Source organism: Cetorhinus maximus, chromosome 12 (genome assembly GCF_964194155.1).
Source record: "Cetorhinus maximus chromosome 12, sCetMax3.hap1.1, whole genome shotgun sequence".
Classification (NCBI taxonomy): domain Eukaryota; kingdom Metazoa; phylum Chordata; class Chondrichthyes; order Lamniformes; family Cetorhinidae; genus Cetorhinus; species Cetorhinus maximus.
Window position 1 is genome coordinate 85,065,298 of NC_135890.1, and position 17,711 is coordinate 85,083,008.

At 37.7% G+C, this 17,711-nt stretch overlaps 1 protein-coding gene across 1 annotated transcript in view; it reads right to left on the bottom strand.

Moving 5' to 3' along the window:
- fbxw8 (F-box and WD repeat domain containing 8) overlaps positions 1-17,711 on the bottom strand; it is a 165,141-nt gene that overhangs the window by 30,438 nt on the left and 116,992 nt on the right. The window contains exon 8 of the mRNA XM_078554028.1: positions 3,093-3,220. Within this exon, the coding sequence (XP_078410154.1) occupies positions 3,093-3,220 (128 nt within the window). The remainder of the gene's footprint in view (positions 1-3,092; positions 3,221-17,711) is intronic.

Genomic DNA, 17,711 nt, shown 5'->3' on the forward strand with positions numbered 1-17,711 from the left:
TGACCTGGGTTCAGGAGATCAGTATGTAGAATCGTTTGGGTTGAGATGAGGAATAGTAGGGGAAAGAAGTCACTACTGGGAGTCGTCTACAGGCCCCCAACAGTAATCACGATGTAGGACAAGTACACAAGAAGAAACATCGTGTGATAAAGGGACAACAGTAATCATGGGTGATTTTAATCAAAATATAAACTGGAAAAATCAGATTAGCAGTAGTAGCCTGGATAAAAAGCAGCTCGTTCTGGAACCAACCAGAGAGCAGGTTATATTAGACCTGGTATTTGTGTAATGTGAATGGATTAATTAATAACCTCAGAGTGAAGGCGCCTCTAGGTAGTAGTGACCACAATATGATTTAATTTTCCATCCAGTTTGAAAGGGAGAAGAGTAGGTCTAAGACTAGTATTTTAAACTTAAATAAGGGCAACTATGTGGGCATGAAAGCTGAGCTAGCTGAAGTGAACTGGAATACTAGGCTAGGGGATAGATCAATAGAGAAGCAATGGCAGACATTTAAGGGGATATTTCAGAATACTCAGAATAAATATGTTCCTACTATAAAGAAAAATTCTAAAGGGAGGACCCACAGTCCGTGGTTAACTAAAGAAGTTAAGGATGACATCAAACTTAAGAACAAAGCATATAACTGCGCAAAGATGAGTCAGATGATTGGTCAGAATATAAAAAATGGCAGAGAATGACTAAAAGGTTAATCAGGAGAAAGAAATTAGAGTTTGAGAAGAAGCTAGCTAGAAATGTAAAAACGGATAGCAAGAATTCCTACAGGTATTTAAAAAGGAAAAAAGTAATGAAGTAAGTTGGTCCTCTAGAAAGTGACAATGGGGAGTTAATAGTAGATAATAAGGAAATGGCAGATGAAATTAACAAATATTTTGCTTCTGTCTTCACTATAGAGGATACAAAAAACATTCCAGTAATAGCTATAAATCAAGAGATGGAAGGGAAAGGGGAATTTGGTGAAACTACAATAACTAGGGAAGTGGTACTGAGCAAACTGATGGAGATGCGGGCTGACAAGTCTCCAGGTTCTGATAGACTTCATCCTAGGGTCTTAAAAGGTGGTGGCTTATGAGATAGTAGATGCGTTGGTATTAATTTTCCAAAATTCCCTAGATTCTGGAAAGGTTCCATCAGACTGGAAAGTAGCAAATATAACCCCTCTATTCAAGAAAGGAGGGAGGCAGAAAGCAGGAAATATAGACCAGTTAGCTTGACATCTGTCGTGGGGAAGGTGTTAGAATCGCTCATTAAGGAAATTTTGCCAGACACTTAGAGAAACTCAAGGTAATCAGGAAGAGTCAGCGTGGTTTTGTGAAAGGGAAATCATGTTCAATCAATTTATTGGAGCTCTTTGAAGGAGTAACGTTCGCTGTGGATAAAGGGGTGCCTGTAGACATGCTGTACTTGGATTTCCAGAAGGCATTTGATAAGGTGCCACATCAAAAGGTCATTGTGGAAAATAAAAGTTCATCGTGTAGGAGGTAACATATTAGCATGGATAGAAGATTGGCTGGCCGGCAGAAAACAGACAGTATGCGTAAATAGGTCTTTTTCTGATTGGCAGGATGTGACAAATGGAGTCCCGTGAGGGTCCGTGCTTTTACAATTTATATCAATGACTTAGATGAGGGGAGAGAAGGCATGGTAACTAAATTTGCAGATGACACAAAGATAGGTAGGAAAGTATGTTGTGAAGAGGACATGAGGAGGTTGCGAATGGATACAAATAGGTTGAGTGAGTGGGCAAAATTCCAGCAGATGAAGTATAATGCAGGAAAATGTGAAACTGTTCACTTTGGCAGGAAGAATAAAATAGCCAAGTATTACTCAAATGGAGAATGGCTGCAGAATTCCGAGGTGCAGAGGGATCTAGGTGTTCTAGTGCATGAGTCACAAGAAGTTAGTATGCAGGTACAGCATGTATTTAAGAAGGATAATGGAATGCTTTATTACGAGAGGAATTGAACATAAAGTAAGGATGTTATGCTTCAGTTATACAGGGCATTGATGAGACCACATCTTGAATAGCGTGTGCAGTTTTGGTCTTCTTATTTAAGGGAGTATAAATGCATTGGGGGTGGTTCAGCGGTTTGCTAGATTGATACCTGGAATGAGTCGGTTTTCTTATGAGGAAAGGCTAGACAGACTGGGCTTGTTTCCACTGGAGTTTAGAAGAGTGAGGGGTGACTTGATTGAAGTATATAAGATCCTGAATGGTATTGACAAGGTGGACGTGGAAAAGATGTTTCCTCTTGTAGGTGAATCCAGAACTAGGGGCCACTGTTTTCAAATTAGGGCTCGTCCTTTTAGGACAGCGATGAGGAGAATTTTTTTCTCAGAGGGTTGTGCAACTTTGAAGGTGCCTTAAAAGGTGGTGGAGGCGGGGTCATTGCATATTTTTAAGGTGGAGGTAGATAGATTCTTGTTAGACAAGGGAATCAAAGGTTATCAGGGGTAGATGGGAACGTGGAATTTGAAACACAAACAGATCAGCCATGATCTTATCGAATGGCGGAGCAGGCTTGGTCTACTTCTGCTTCTATTTCGTATGTTCATATGAAGTGGCGGTATAAACACATTTATGCCTTTTCAGAAAATTTGACCAACACTAGAAAAAGTTTGCAGATGCAAACTTTTCTGGGATCTGGGATACAGCCTCACAAATTAAGCTGCAGGTACATCTAGAATTTGTCAAGAAGGAATAAGCTATGGGTCATGAATAGTGCTATATAAAGGAAAGTTCTTTATTTCTTTAAGTTCTGGTATCTACACTAATTTTGAAAGGAACCGATAAGAGAAAGTTACTTACTGAGTTTGTAAATATTCAAGTGTGCTTCTCTTCACTAAGTCATACAGTGGTGTTTACAAGTACAATAATGCTCACTTTCAAAAGGACTTCAATGTTTGATAACATTTATGTGGTTTGATAAAATCTGACAAAGCAATTGCATTAAAATTCTGAAGCAAAATTACTTTCCCTCGGGGGGGGGATTAAAGATGAAAAGTACATTAAGCCAATGTAAACAATCAAGCATGAAGATCCAGGTTTTATATAAATATTTTTCACATACTTCCTGTCCTTGTTTCCAGTAACAGCTAGATAAGGAGGACTATCCTTTAGGTTCACACAGGTGAAGTCTCCTGCAGAGTTCCCCAGTGTTGCCAAAGGTTGAGATGTTTGTAGGCAATAAACTTGTACCTAGAAGATAATAAAAGTTCTCCAATGATAAAGTATACCAGACTGAAATGACTTGAAACCAGAACAAGTGTTTTAAATGCAACTGACTTTATTTTGTTATAAGTATTAGTATTTATTGCAATGTCAATAAGATGAGCAGTTTCTGCTACATTTGCCTGCCACGAGTTGGTGAAAAATATAGCCTCATGATTTACTCAGACCTGCCCCTGCAAATGACTATGTTGGTACTGGATGACTGAAACTTTTTCAAAACAAATAAAACAATGCCACAAAGGATTAACCTATTATCAACTTTAACAGATGGATCATAATGTTAATTATTAATCTTTATTAAAATCAACAAGAAAGACTTTAAGAAAAGGCTTGTACTTGCTAGGTCTCTGAATTTATATTTAGCAACTATTTTTTCCTGTCATTTATGTCATTTTACACAGGTCACTGGATTAGCCCTATGAATCCATTACTGACTCAGCTAATTGATTATTTTCTTTGTTACCTAATATATTGAATATTGCTGTACTTGGTCAACTCGTCAAAATTTTAAAAAGGTCATCAAAAAGAATTAAGTAATGTTCCCAGGAGCACAGCATAGCTTTTGAAACAGTAATGGACTGACTGCAAGAAACCACTAAGTAAATAATTCAATTTTCAATATTTCAGATTGGAACAATGAGTAACACTATCAGGAGCTGATGGCAGAATACAGAGAAGAATTATGCATAATTATTGTGATATTTTACAAAAAAAGGTCAAAATGCATCTGATTAATGCACTTAAAAATCAATAGATTTCTGAGACAAACCATTTGTTTTAGATGTAATCAAAGCATCAGTTTATAGTCTCAGGCTTGAGCTGCATTTAAGTATGCAGGTCTGATTTCTGCACATATTGTTAGGGCATTAAATATTCTGGGAGTTTGCTTAATTCAAGGTTTCATTCTTCTTTGATACATATAGTTCTCTTACGCAAAGGTTAAGGAACCTAACTATTACAATCGACTTTTTAAACTCTTTTCAAATTATCCATTATAATTCAACAATTTGGTAATTTACAGATTTATTTCATATGCAAATATTTAAATAATCATGTGATGACTGAATAAAGCTGTAAAAAAGTGGTAGTGAAATGTTAAATGGTTAAGGGCAGAAACTTTCACCTTGAGTGTTCAAGAATGAAAGCACTATGTAACCTCCACTAACATTAACATTATTGCATGTCGCAAATAGTAGCAATCAGCAACCTCAGTGCCTCACAAATCGTAAATTTGGGGCTGTAAGTTGTGGATCCTAAATTTGCATATACTTTGATCTGGACAAGGTCACAGATTGCCCTGCTAAAATTCAGTTGTGATTCTCACTTTATTTTTATTAGGCCCTGAAATTACAACGTGAAATACTGTTGTATAAATTCTTGTATCTATCAAAGATTCCGCTCTCTATTGCTGTATTAATAGCCAATTTAAATATTATAAATATTTCTGCTGAGAGAATTTTCAGATAAAATAAATTAAGTTTTATAATGTTAGTATTCCAGGCATAATTTCAGAGACTCAGTATTCAAACATGCATTTCCAAACATATGGTAGATTTGCCGACCAACAACAGCAATTTTCACTTACATACTGCCTATAACGCGACACAAGATCCTAAACTGAGCAAGAATAGGGAAAATGTTAATGGAGGCGTGAGCTAAGAGGCAGGTGTTCAGCAGTTTTTAAAATGGTGAAGCAAGGCAGATCTATCTGGGAACACTACTGATACCTTATCTAACTAACATTCTTCATCTCGATTCCATGACAGTTGAAAGCTCTGTCACCAATGACTGACTGAAAGAGGTGGTTGCACATAGTAGTGTTACGACAGGAGGGGGGGTTAATTTAAGCAGCACTATTTTCTCCTCTCACCATCCATCCATAAACAAAAAGATCTTTTGATTTGTTTCTCTCTTTATACGTGGTGGCGTATTTCCCAACCCCTCAGTTTTATTAGATCCAATTTTCTATTAATAATCCCACAGCAAACTCAAGATAGAATGAACTCAAAGGGTTAGTTTGTTTGCACACATTCAAAACACAAGAGGGTCTCAACATCGCCTTCTAATTCAAATAGTATAGGGAGAGAGAGAAAAGAAAGTTTTATAGTACAGAGACCACAGAGAAAAGAAATATTGGATCACATGAGTTCCAGAGTCCAGAAACAAAGTCCAATGAAGTATTCCTTCCTGGAAGTTGGTGGGCTGCAAATCAATGTTGTAGGATTCACTTTTCCGATGGTGTGGACTTCACACAATGAGATAGGCATGCAGAGATGAATCAGTCTTGAAGGTGATGGTACAGAGTTTCCAGCAGCAGTGTAGATGGGGGCCAGGTATTCCATCTGGGTAGAGCTCCTTGTCTGTGACGTTGCTGGTCAGATGGTTAACAGAAGAACTATGTAGTTCAGCAAGGCAAAATTACTTGTTCCACAAGCCAGAGGCCCATGTCACATGACTCCCACCTCTCTGCCAGGTCTTTGACAAAGGATGTGTATCCATTGTCTGGATTCCAAAGACTGTTAAATGTTCCAGCCATTAGGAATTCAAAGGAATGTTGCAGGGCCTTTGTGTTAGCAGACAATCCATCTCCTTCTGGCCAGCCTGGGTTATTACATGCAGATGGCCTTTGTGTGGCTCTCTTTGAAGTTGGCCTGTACAGTCCACATGTGGTCGTTAATGGCTCCTCAGAGATAACGAGATGAGAGTTTACCCAAAACTGCCAAGTAGCTTATTTTGTTCAGTGGGGTGGGGTTCATAGTCAGACATTGGTTCATCCATTTTAAAGGTCTTTGTTCAGTTTTAAATTTTTAGAAATAGCAATAAGCGTATAGATATGTATTTGATAAAAAAATATACAGTGAAAGGTCTTAGTCCCTCACAGTAGTCTGAAAGCACATGAGCAAGAGGGTGCTTGCTGAGACACAGGGCTGGTAGAGACAGCAGAGATAGGGTTAGGGAATAATTTTACAAATGAGGACAAGATTTCTGAATTTACAGATCATAATTACTGTTTTCATCTGAAATGTGTTATGCGAATTCAATAATTTGGGTCTGGATGAAAAAAAATATTTAAAGGTTCTATTATTCACCCACTTTCTGCATTTATTCTAAAAATTGCACAGTTGCTATTTTTATGATGGAGAATGCCTTATGATCCTCTAGACTTCTTCATTGTAAACTGATTTTTTCAGTTCACATTTATTGTGAATAAAAGAAGAATGGGTCTAGTTAACTTCATTTGTGCATTACTGATCCATTTTTAGGCTTAAAATTTATAAATATTTTGCTTGTTGCTTGACCCAATCCCTCAACTCCAGTCTGCCTATTGTACACCTTCTCTAGACCTACTTTTCTTTTACGTGTCCCATTACAATCTCTTTTTGCTTTGTGCCATCATCCCTTTGGTAATTTCATATTTCTTGCCTTCCACTGTATCATCGACCTTCCCTTTTGTTCTTTCTTCCTCCCCCCACTTTCCCTGCCTCTGTACCTGTTTAAAAACTGTTACGTCTCTAACTTTTTCCAGTTCTGATGAAAAAACACCAACCTGAAATGCTTACGAGCTTCTAAAAATGGTGGTCCCACCCCCATATCTGGCAGATCCAATTTTTGGGGAAAGGGGTCTGGCGTGATTCACATAGGAAGGAAACCTGAACTTAGCAGGGCTTTTGCTGATGCAAGGGCCTTAACCTGCAGTGAGGGAGTCATGAATTGATGGATTGACGTTAACACTCTTGAAGGGTAGGTAAGATCTGTATAGCTGTCATGATCTGAAGTTTTTTTAAATGCTCCATTCTTTAAATTTAAGAAAAACAGGCTGCACTTGTTAAGTAAATGTTAAAAACCACCCTGTGCTAGTTTTCTTTCATTGACAGGCCTAAGTTAGAAAAAAAAAAGCACAAGGTCATGCAGTTTCAATAGAGGTCCTTGTCGACATTTCCCAATGACTATTGTGAATGCTTGGCTGAGTTTCAAAAGCTATTATCTCACTAGGGGGTTCCAAGTTCACAGTTCGATTGACAGATTAAATAAGTTATTAAAGAATTAGCTGTCTTTGATGTGGGTCTGAATAGAAGTTTGTTTGTTTTTATAAGAGATTATCCACTTGAGTAGATTAAAAAATTTTGAATGGGTTTTATGAATGGGAGTTTTTTTTCACTATCAGGTGTTTGGAATGGCAGCTGAACTAGATTGTTTAGAAGTTTTTTGTCATCTCCATATGGCTCCTGAGGTCTGCCCGTGGTAGATACTGGGTGAGTGGCTATGGAAATGGCATGAAGGGTATGGGGGGCATTTGGAGGTATGTTGGCATTGAGGGTTGGAGGGTCCACAGGGGGTAGGTGGCGGGTGAGAGAACTAGAGAGCCAACAACTTCTAAAACAACTGGGACAAAGTCCAAGAATTGAGGTGGACCTTCTAAACAACCTGCCTTGGCACTTGTCTGCCAATGTGGCTGCTTATGTGCTGCTTCTAGGGGTTGGCAAGCCCAACTTCCGTCCTGCACCTACCCACCCCCAGAACAAAAATCATGTATTTTTTTACCCAGGTGAGTCTGGTGAGTTGGGAAATTTTCCAACTCGAGCTACCTGCTTTGAAATTTCAACATTGGCTACCGCTTTGGTAGCCAAAATCCAGGCCACTAACTCTGTTTCTCTCTCCAAAAATGCTGTCTGACCTGTTGAGTATTTCTAGCTTTTTCTGGGTTTTTTTTAAATGAATGCTTTGACAAATGAGGTCTAGGGGATGGCAGCAACATCTCTGATGGCCTTATATGGTTAAGATTTGAGCAGTGGAATTCTGGATAAGTTGTTTCTGTTACATTGGAAGAAGTCACATTTTGAAGTGATAAGCATGTGAATGAAATGTGGTTGGAGATGGTAACATCTCACAATTGGAAATAGTTGATTTTGGTGATGTAGATATACAGTTTCACAGTACATGACCATTCATTTGCCAGTATGCACATCAATTCCACATTTCAATAAAGGGAATTTCAGAATGTGTGGATGGACTGCAAGTCCTCCAGTGTTTTTCTGTATTGGAGATAAATTAATCTAACTGTTTTATACAGAGGACAGGGAATAGCTCTGTAGTCAGATCTTAAATTGAGAATTAATGAAAACTGGAACCATGCTTTGATAATAAAATTCTATGAATTATTTTCTTTCCTTTTGCAAGTACATATTTCTAAATCTGATCCAGAATAACAAGATACATTTCACACATTTCTTTACTTACCTTCCCCAGCCAATTTCTGAGAGTCTGGACAGTGAGTGTCAGGAGACCATTCTTTTCATGAGGTGAGGGGGCATTTCCACAATTCTGTTAGCCTGACAAACTTATCCATGGGTATTCCAGCAAGTCACTGAACAGTGGGAACCAGGCTATTTTCCCCCATCTAGCTCAATGATGCTGAGGCAAAGTATAGATTCTCCCAACTCATCTAGAAATAGATAGTTTAGACTGGGGATCAAAACTGGGGCCTTCCCTATCTGTGTATTTATTAATTGAGTCATTTAGCTGTACTTAATGTTCATAAATTCTGTTTCACAACAAACTACATTAGTTATGTGTAAAAATTATCTTTTCAGTATTGTGAGCTAAGAACCCTGATGATCTAGTGATAAATATTTAAATCTATTTTTCTTGCTACTACAATATTGTATAATTGTACCAAATATTACCTGATGGTCTAGAAGGGTGCAGCATGATTCCTCACCCTGGTAGTAGATAGCTATGGTGTTGCATTGACGATGACCTGATCTGTCCTTTGCTGAAGCAACCAGATACTGCTTACTTTGTGCAATCCCTCCAAGAAAGTACAGAATAGTGAAATATAATACTGCCTTCTGGTGGCTTTCCTCTCTCCTCCCAAACCTGCTACTGATTTTAATAGAGTATTACAGTTAATTATTTGGATTTTGGATTAAGTATCTGAAGCTCATTCAAACGTTAATGCTCTTTCCCCATTATCATTTGAGATAGAAAAGCCAACTGTTAACATTTGTTGGTATACATGTGAAATTTATAGACATGTGGAATTTATAGTTGAAATAGAAGAGCTGATTATTGGAAATAGGATATTGTAGCTTTCAAGGTGTGAGTAACACTATCACTCTCAGTTAATGTATTAATACAATTAAAAACACAGTGTATTGATCCAAGAGGCATTAGTAAAGTGGTTCAGTAGTGTATATAATGATAAGTAAACCAAAGTGCTGCACTGATTGCAGCTACAGAGAGCCTTATACAGTCACCCTATTATGTAGATTACATATGATAAGTATGGATGAGGGGGTTGGGACAGGTAACAAGTAAAACATTTACAAATTTTAATACAGTAATGAATAAGCTGCATTGTTAACCACATCCACTCTTTTTTTCTATTAACAATAATTGTGAATTTAAAAAATCATAATAAATGCAATGGAGAAGTCCAGAAGATCATAAGGCATTTTCCATCACTAAATTAACAACACTGTGCAACTTTTTAGAATGAATTTCTGCAACACATTTCAAATGAAAAACAGGATTAACAGTAATTATAATTCAGTGCAATTAGATCCTGACCATAAGGCATCGTAATTATATATGAACTTGTGTGATTGAAATACTTTTTCTCATAAATACGTTATAAATCATTTTTTGAGAGCCTGAGATGATTTATTGTACAGTTTTTACACCTTCTCCCTGGAGAGAACACTGGTCAGACTCAGGGTTCCACTGTGAATTGGAATCTTTTGGCCTGTGGCCTTGCAGTCCTGTAGCACAGTAGAATGATTGTCCATGATTACAGTTTTCAAGGTGAAAGTTAGAAAAGTATTTTAGAAACAGAAAACTGAACACTGCATTTAAATATAATCATACTTCAAAACAAAAGTCATGTGATATTCACTTTCTGGTTGCCAAAAAAGTAACTGTTGCAGGAATTTTATCAGAATAAAAACCTGTAGTGGCATTTCAGAATCTACAACGTGCATTATTAATCAATAGTGCAATGTCACTTGGGAAATTTGTTTAAACAAAGTAACTAGGAGTGTAGGGGAAGCATAGTGCATCACCTCTGAGGCCTGAATCAAATACAACTCAGACAGAAGACAGATGGGATAAAGATCTTTTACCTTGATTGCTGTGAGGGATTCCAAGTGAAAGATTCAGGTCATTTCAAATCAGGTTCTAGTGGACAGGAGTCTGTAGCACAAAACTGGCCACATGCTCAGCAAGAATACATGAAATAAATGGTGCAATTGTATTCAAGAGTAATTAGTCAGAAATTAACATGAGCACCATTTTGTTTATAGTTAACGAATACAAATTATTCATTCTGAAGGATCTTTGGTTTATATTGTTTCACAGGTTGCTGCACTATAGAATACATACTGCAGCATTCATACTGATTTATAGGTTACATAGTCATTTCAGACACATTGAAGTCCTATAAATCTATATATACCAGCTCTTCACATTATGGCAGGGACAGTAACCGGCAGAAGCAGGGTCAATCCTCATCAGAGGATTCAAGATACACGAGGGGGAAGGGAGAGTTAGCATTGAGCACTGGCATGAGGTTGTGCTTGGACCTTGTTGGGGAGAGGTCAAAAGGTTTTATCCCTTAAGGTTAGGCCGAGGAGTATCTTTGGTTTTGAGGGTGGGCAGGGAATATGTATGGATATCTCCAAGCCTTTCCTAGTTTTAGGTGTAGTTAATGCATCATTTGTTTTGCTCTGCGGATGACCCACAGTTATTTTTGTGAGGATCGCTAAATTGCCCCAGGTTTGAGAGGTGTACCTTCTTTCTACTTCAAATGAAACTTTTGTAAACTTACAAGCTGTGATTCCTTGTCCAGAAAACAGTAGGCCAAGCAGGCAAGGCATTGGGTCCAAAATAAAAACAAAATACTGCAGATGCTGGAAATCTGAAATAAAAACAGAAAACACTGTAAGAACTCAGCAGGTCTGGCAGCATCTGTGGAGCCAGAAAGAGAGTTAACGTTTTGAGTCCGTATGACTCTGAAGAAGAGTCACATGGACATGAAACATTAATTCTCTCTCCACAGATGCTGCCAGACCTGCTGAGTTTTTCCAGCATTTTCTGTTTTTATTTAAGGTATTGGGTCTCGTGTAATATTCTATGGTTTAGATAGTCTTCAGGTGGCTGCTCCATTCTACTCCTCCCCCATTGTCCAGCTCCATAGACTCCCCTCATGTGATGGCACTCTGCCTTTCCTTAATACAATCAGTGCATCTCCAGCAATTACTTTTATTCTCACTCCACAATAACTGTTGTATGGTCAATTAAGGATCCACCTGGAGCCCCCTGCTCTTCTACACCTGCATGTTACCCCTCAGTGACCTGCAGGCACTTTTTCTATGTGGCTGTTGGCATCCAGTTCTACGTTTCTATCACTTCCCTCAATTTCAACATCATCACTTGGATGCTAGACTACTTGTCTGACACCTGCTAAACCTGCACCAGACTGTACAAAACCATAGCATTCTGCCTGATTCTTTGTACTGTTTCTCTTTTTTATATTAAAATAATAGCCCTTCACAACAAAAGTGACATTTGTGAATGAAACGGCTACAATTCAGGATGCTTTAGGAACATAAAAATTATGAGTAACTGGTAGACAAAAGCTAGCATTGAAGATAACTTCACAACAATTAGAACTTGCACAATCGGAGTAAGAACAAAAGTTATTTCTGAAGTGATATGACTAATTTACAACTCCCAAATGAGCTTCAGCATTAGATTCAGTTATAATCACAATGAGAAATATAAAACATTAGCCACCTCAGTGTAGGTGATTGATAGATGAAAAATGCTTTAAGTAGCAGAGCCTATTTCTCCCTCCCAATGCTGACCAAACAAGACATTAATTTTAGTTGCCCTGCCTGATAATTTCAATTATTCATGCATATATAGCACTTAGAAAAGTGTATCAAATCCATAAAATGTTATACTATGAAACCCCGTTATCGAACTATTGTTTTGATATACGCACACATGCACAAAGGAATATGTTAGAAGCAATAATTCATGTTATTTGAGTGGCAACTTACTTTAAACACTTTACCTTGACCACAGCACAGTGAATCTGTGCCAACATTCACTTGCATTAGACAGTCTCGATCTTCAGCAGCCAATAGTCCCCATTTGCCAAGGGTCAAATAAGTTAAAGTTAAAACTATTTTACAACTTGTTAGGTTGTACTTTCAAATCTCAATTAAGCATGATACACCAGCGACACAAGGGATTAGAAACTTGCGTGTTTTAGTGGATTATGTGTGTGCTGTATGCATAAAACACAACATCATTAGGTCTGCTTCACTGTGACTACCTCCTACAAAAAGGCCACTGGATAAATCAGCCTTGCAATTGTGTTCCGTGCTTCTAACAAGTGAGTAAGCAGCTGTGATATGAATACGTGTTATCTAAATGAACGTTCTGTGGGAAAGAAATCAGACAAGCTAGACAATGGTGGATATGATTTGCATGCGATGTACCTCAAAGTCTTCAATATTTTACAAGAAAATAGTTATCATTGAATTTTCACTGTAAAATTATTAGGTGTCACATGAGTGTACAGAGTGCAAAAGCAAGGAAGTGAACCTTTATAAAACACTGGTTTGCCTCAACAGGCCAATTTTGAACACCATGGCTTTAGGATGTGAAGGCATTGGAGAAAGTGCAGAAAATACTTCCAGGGATGAGGAACTTCAGTTACGTAGATAGATTGGAGAAACTGTAGCTGTTTTTCTTAGAGAACAGAAGGTTAAGAGGAGATTTGATAGAGGTGGTCAAATTTATCAGGGGTCTGGACACTGTACTCTGAGAGAAACTGTTCCCATTGAAGAAAGTGTCTAGAACCAGAGGACACTGATTTAAGGTTAATAGCAAAAGAACCAAAGGCAATGTGAGGAAAAACTTTTTTATGCAGCGAGTGGTTAGGTTCTAGAATGCACAGCCTGAGAGAGTGTGCTGAATGCAGATTCATCATGGCTTTCAAAAAGGTATTGGATAATTAACTGAAGGGAAAAATTTTCAGGGCTTTAGAGAAAGAGCAAGGGGGTGGAACTAACTGAGTTGCTCTTGCAGAGAGTCAGCTCAGTCACAAAGCGCTGAATGGCCTCCTTCTGTGCTAAAAATGTTCTATGATTTAGGTGAGACTTGTGTTCCAGACTGTAAATGTGGGGATTTTGTAGATTAAATTGAACTACTGTTAGCTCATATTTGCTGGAATCCGAAAATACAGCCCAAAATTCTTTTTTGGGATTTTCCTTTGGTTAAAAGTTGTAAACTGTTTTAATAATCCTAAAGACAAAGTCAATTAAATAGATTTTTTGAAAATGACTAAACTGCACTGTATGATTCATGTCAATAAGATAACAAAACAATATAAAGTATGCACCATTTCTAATGATTTAATAGTTTAATGTAATAGTCAGTCAATTAGAATATGGATAGAATTAGATATTGGATATTAATGAAATATGTAACAAATATCATTAGTCAATTGAAAATGTGGGGACTGTAACAGCATCATGATGTCATTGTCAACAAAAGGAAACAATGATAAAGCTCTCAAAATAGAAAATACCACGAGTGCTCAGCTGGGGAAAATTTAGTTTTAAAATAGCATTACAATCATTAAACAAATGTTGAACATTCTCTATGTGTTGAAGCTCATAGGAGGACAATGTTAGATGATTGTATTTGGCAAAATAGACTTGCATTGGCAAGAAAACAAGGCATACTTATGTGGTGCTGGTGGCACTGCTGACTTCAATGGCAAGAATATAAAGTAAATGAGCTGGTACCACTACCATTGGCGGCATCAATATTTACCGTCACAATACTGGAGGCGTCAATATCTACCGTAAAAATGTTGGAGGATTGAATACCTTCCTCTATACTATTGAAGTCACCAATACCTACGTTAACAACTGTGTATTGTTCGGTATATGCAAATAATAAAGAGTCAAAGAAATAATAGAATAAAGAAGGCAATAGCAAAAAAATACAAGGCACAAATTAATATGAAACCAAGTTAAAGGCATCAATTAAATATAAACTCAAGTAATTGCATTTTTGGAACTCAATTAATACTCATCAATAAAAAAATTGGAAGTGGAGGCAATGTGTCAGGACTGTAATATGTGGAACTGTGTGTACAGTGATACTCTCCTAGACTGTAACATCTGCAGTAACTGTCTCTGTGGCTTCAGTGACTTTGGCTCAGTCTTTGAGCTGGAATGTGTGTCAGAGACACTCCATCATATAAGGGAGGGGGAAGAATTTTTGAATAGTTTTCGCCAGAGGACACAGTCATAATTCAGAGGAAAACTCAGGTGTCGGAAGGGGAGTGTGTGATTATTAGTCAACAGGATAAGGGTAACCAAGGAATGACAGAGAAAAAGATCCTGCAGATACTGGTGTTGATCGACAGGTACAATGTACTTGCTACTCATGAGGATAAGGATGCAGGCTGAAGGGCTGACTGCCAGAACATTAACCATAGCACTGTGGAGCAGGAGGCAGTCTGGGGGAAAAGGTGGCAGGAAGGGGGGATGTGGGGATGGGGGAGAGCAGAATATAAAGATTGTAGTCAAAAGGACTCGATAATTAGGGGGATAGATAGCACCCTCCGTAGTCATGACTAAGAGTCCAGAAGGGTGGTGTTGTTTACCTAGTACAAAGGTAAAGGATATCCTGCAGCAAATGGAAAGGAATTAAAGGGACAAATGGCACATGGAGGAAAAGGGAAGAAGTCCACTCAAGGGAAAATCAGAAGTTAGGAACCAAAATAACAATTGGAGGACCTTATGGGTTACTACCCAAGCCACATGATAACGGGCATAGAGATTCACAGATCAGAAAGGTGAATGCTTGACTGAAAGATTGGTGTGGGAAGGAGGATTTCCAGTTCACAGAACGCTGGCACCAGTACTGGGTAAGGAAGGAGCTGAACTGATGGGACTGGCTCCACCTGAACCAGGAGTGGGACCTGTGCCATAGTGGAAAGTTGGGCTGTTGATAGGACTAACTAGTAGGATAGGTTGAGAGTGGGGGAGGGATTTGTTTAAATTAATGCAAGTCTGAAGATAAAAGAAGTAGTAGATGAAAGTAATGGTCAGACCAAGGTAAGTAACAAGGCTAACATAAATAGCAGTTAATAAACAGAAGTATAAAATAAATGCTAATAATTAAGTAAAAGGAACAACTACTTAAGACAAAATATACTGCCTGGACAGTAAGGCACATAGCATCCAAAATAAAACAGGGGAACTGGAGGCAAAAAATCTCTAATGATACAGTAATGACAATGCCATTGAATGTCAAGGGCGATAACACAGGTTATGGAGTTTTTTCTAATTTGTGGAGGATTCCTTCCTTACCCAGTATAAAATGACCAACAAGAGAAGGAACATTGCTGAATCTAGTAAGGTGAAATGAACCGGAAGAGATATAGAAGCAAGTGTAGGAGAACATCTAGGCAATAGTGATCACAATGTAATAATGTTTATCTTACTGAGAATGACATAAGTAAGACAAAGACCAAAATAATAAATTGAAAATAGCTGATCTTAAGGGGATAAGAATAAAACTAGGGAAAATAAACTATAAAAAATTTACTGACATAAAATAGCAGTGAGAAACATTTCAGTGATCAATAGGGTCCAGTAGAGATATATCCCACTAAGACTAGGAACAAACTATCTAGTAATGACACACCATGGATGAATAAAAAAAAAGGGTAAAACTGAAAATAAAGAAAAAGATATATATTAAGTACATGGAGAAAGGAGAGAATGACATATGGGAATATAAAAAGGTTTGGAAAGAAGACAAAAGCACAAATTAGAAGGCAAAAATATACAAAATTAAATTATTTACGAACATAAAAATAAATAGTAAAGCATTCTATAGACTCATAAATCACAAAAGAAAACTCACAACAGGAATAGGGCCACCAAGAGATATATGTAAAACTCATAAATAATTACAGCATATTTACCAGGGAGACTAACATGAGAGACATGACACCAGAAGAAAAGATATATTAAAAAATGAAGATATTTAAGCTAGAATAGGATGAGGGGAGATAATTGGTTAACTAATCAAACTTAGAGAGGATAAAACTCCTGGGTGGATCCATGCATACTAAGATAAGTTAGGGAAGAGAAAGCTGAAGCACAATCACAGATATAAAATTATTCCGACAGGGAACAGTGCCAGAAAACTTGCAGGCAGCTAATATGATAATTATATTATAAAAGGGAGATAGAACAAATCCAAGGAACTGTAGGCCAATTGGCATAACATCAGTATATGGAAAAGATCATGGAATGCTTAATCAGTGATTCAACAGAAAGTTTTAAAGAAATTGAAAATATAATTAAAAAAAGCATGGATTTCAAAAGGGTAGGTCATGATTGACCTTACTGAATTTTTTGAAGAAATAACAGAAAGGATAGACAACAGCAATGGAGTAGACGCAAGATATTTGGATTTTCAAAAGGCCCTCAAGATGGTACTGCATATAGTAGACCCATGACTCAGATCAGAATATGAGGGTCAGGAGACCAGTAGCAGAAAGGATAGCAAGCTGGTTACAAAACAGAGAGTAGGAGTTAAAGATAGTTACACATGATAAATGGTGGATAGTGATGTTCCACAAGATTGGTGCAGGGAAATAAATGTCTAAATAGAGTAGATGAATAGAGGGATATGGAGGTGGAAACAGGTACACAGGTTAATAAGATCTTTAAAATGCAAAAAAAGCACTGGGGTTCAATTCTAAAGGGACAGAAATGAAAAGCAGAGAAATTACATTAAACTTGTACAGATCCCTGGTGGTGTACTGTGAACAGTTCTGATCTCCGCATTATATAAACAACATAGTGGCAGTGAAGAAGGTGCAACAATGTTATACTAGAGTGATACCTGAACTGAGAGATTATATCTAACAGGAAAGACTGAGCAGGCGAGGGCTCCTTTTTCTAGAAAAGGACAACTCCTTTTCTAGAGAAAGGAGCCCTCGCCTGCTCAGCAGTGGCCTTATAGAGGTTTGATAGGGTAGACGGACACTTACAGGCAGACAAAACTAGGGGCCATAAGAAAAAGATAGCCACTAATAAATCAGGTAGGAAATTCTGGAGAAACTTCTTCACTCAGGGTGGTAAGAGAGGTTGCAGCAAATAGCATTGATGCATTAATGGGAAAGTTAGATAAGCATGAGGGACAAAGGAATAGAAGGATATGACGCTGGGGTTAGGTATTGAGGGGTGTCAGGAGGCTTATGTGGAACAGAAACACCAACATGGATCCATTGGGCCAAATGGCCTGTTTCTGTGTAACACTATGTAATATATATTTAAAGGGCACCTTCAATATGGTAGACATCTTAAGGGGTTTTAATGATGAGGTGGGGATAGGGGGAGAATAATAAAGGAAC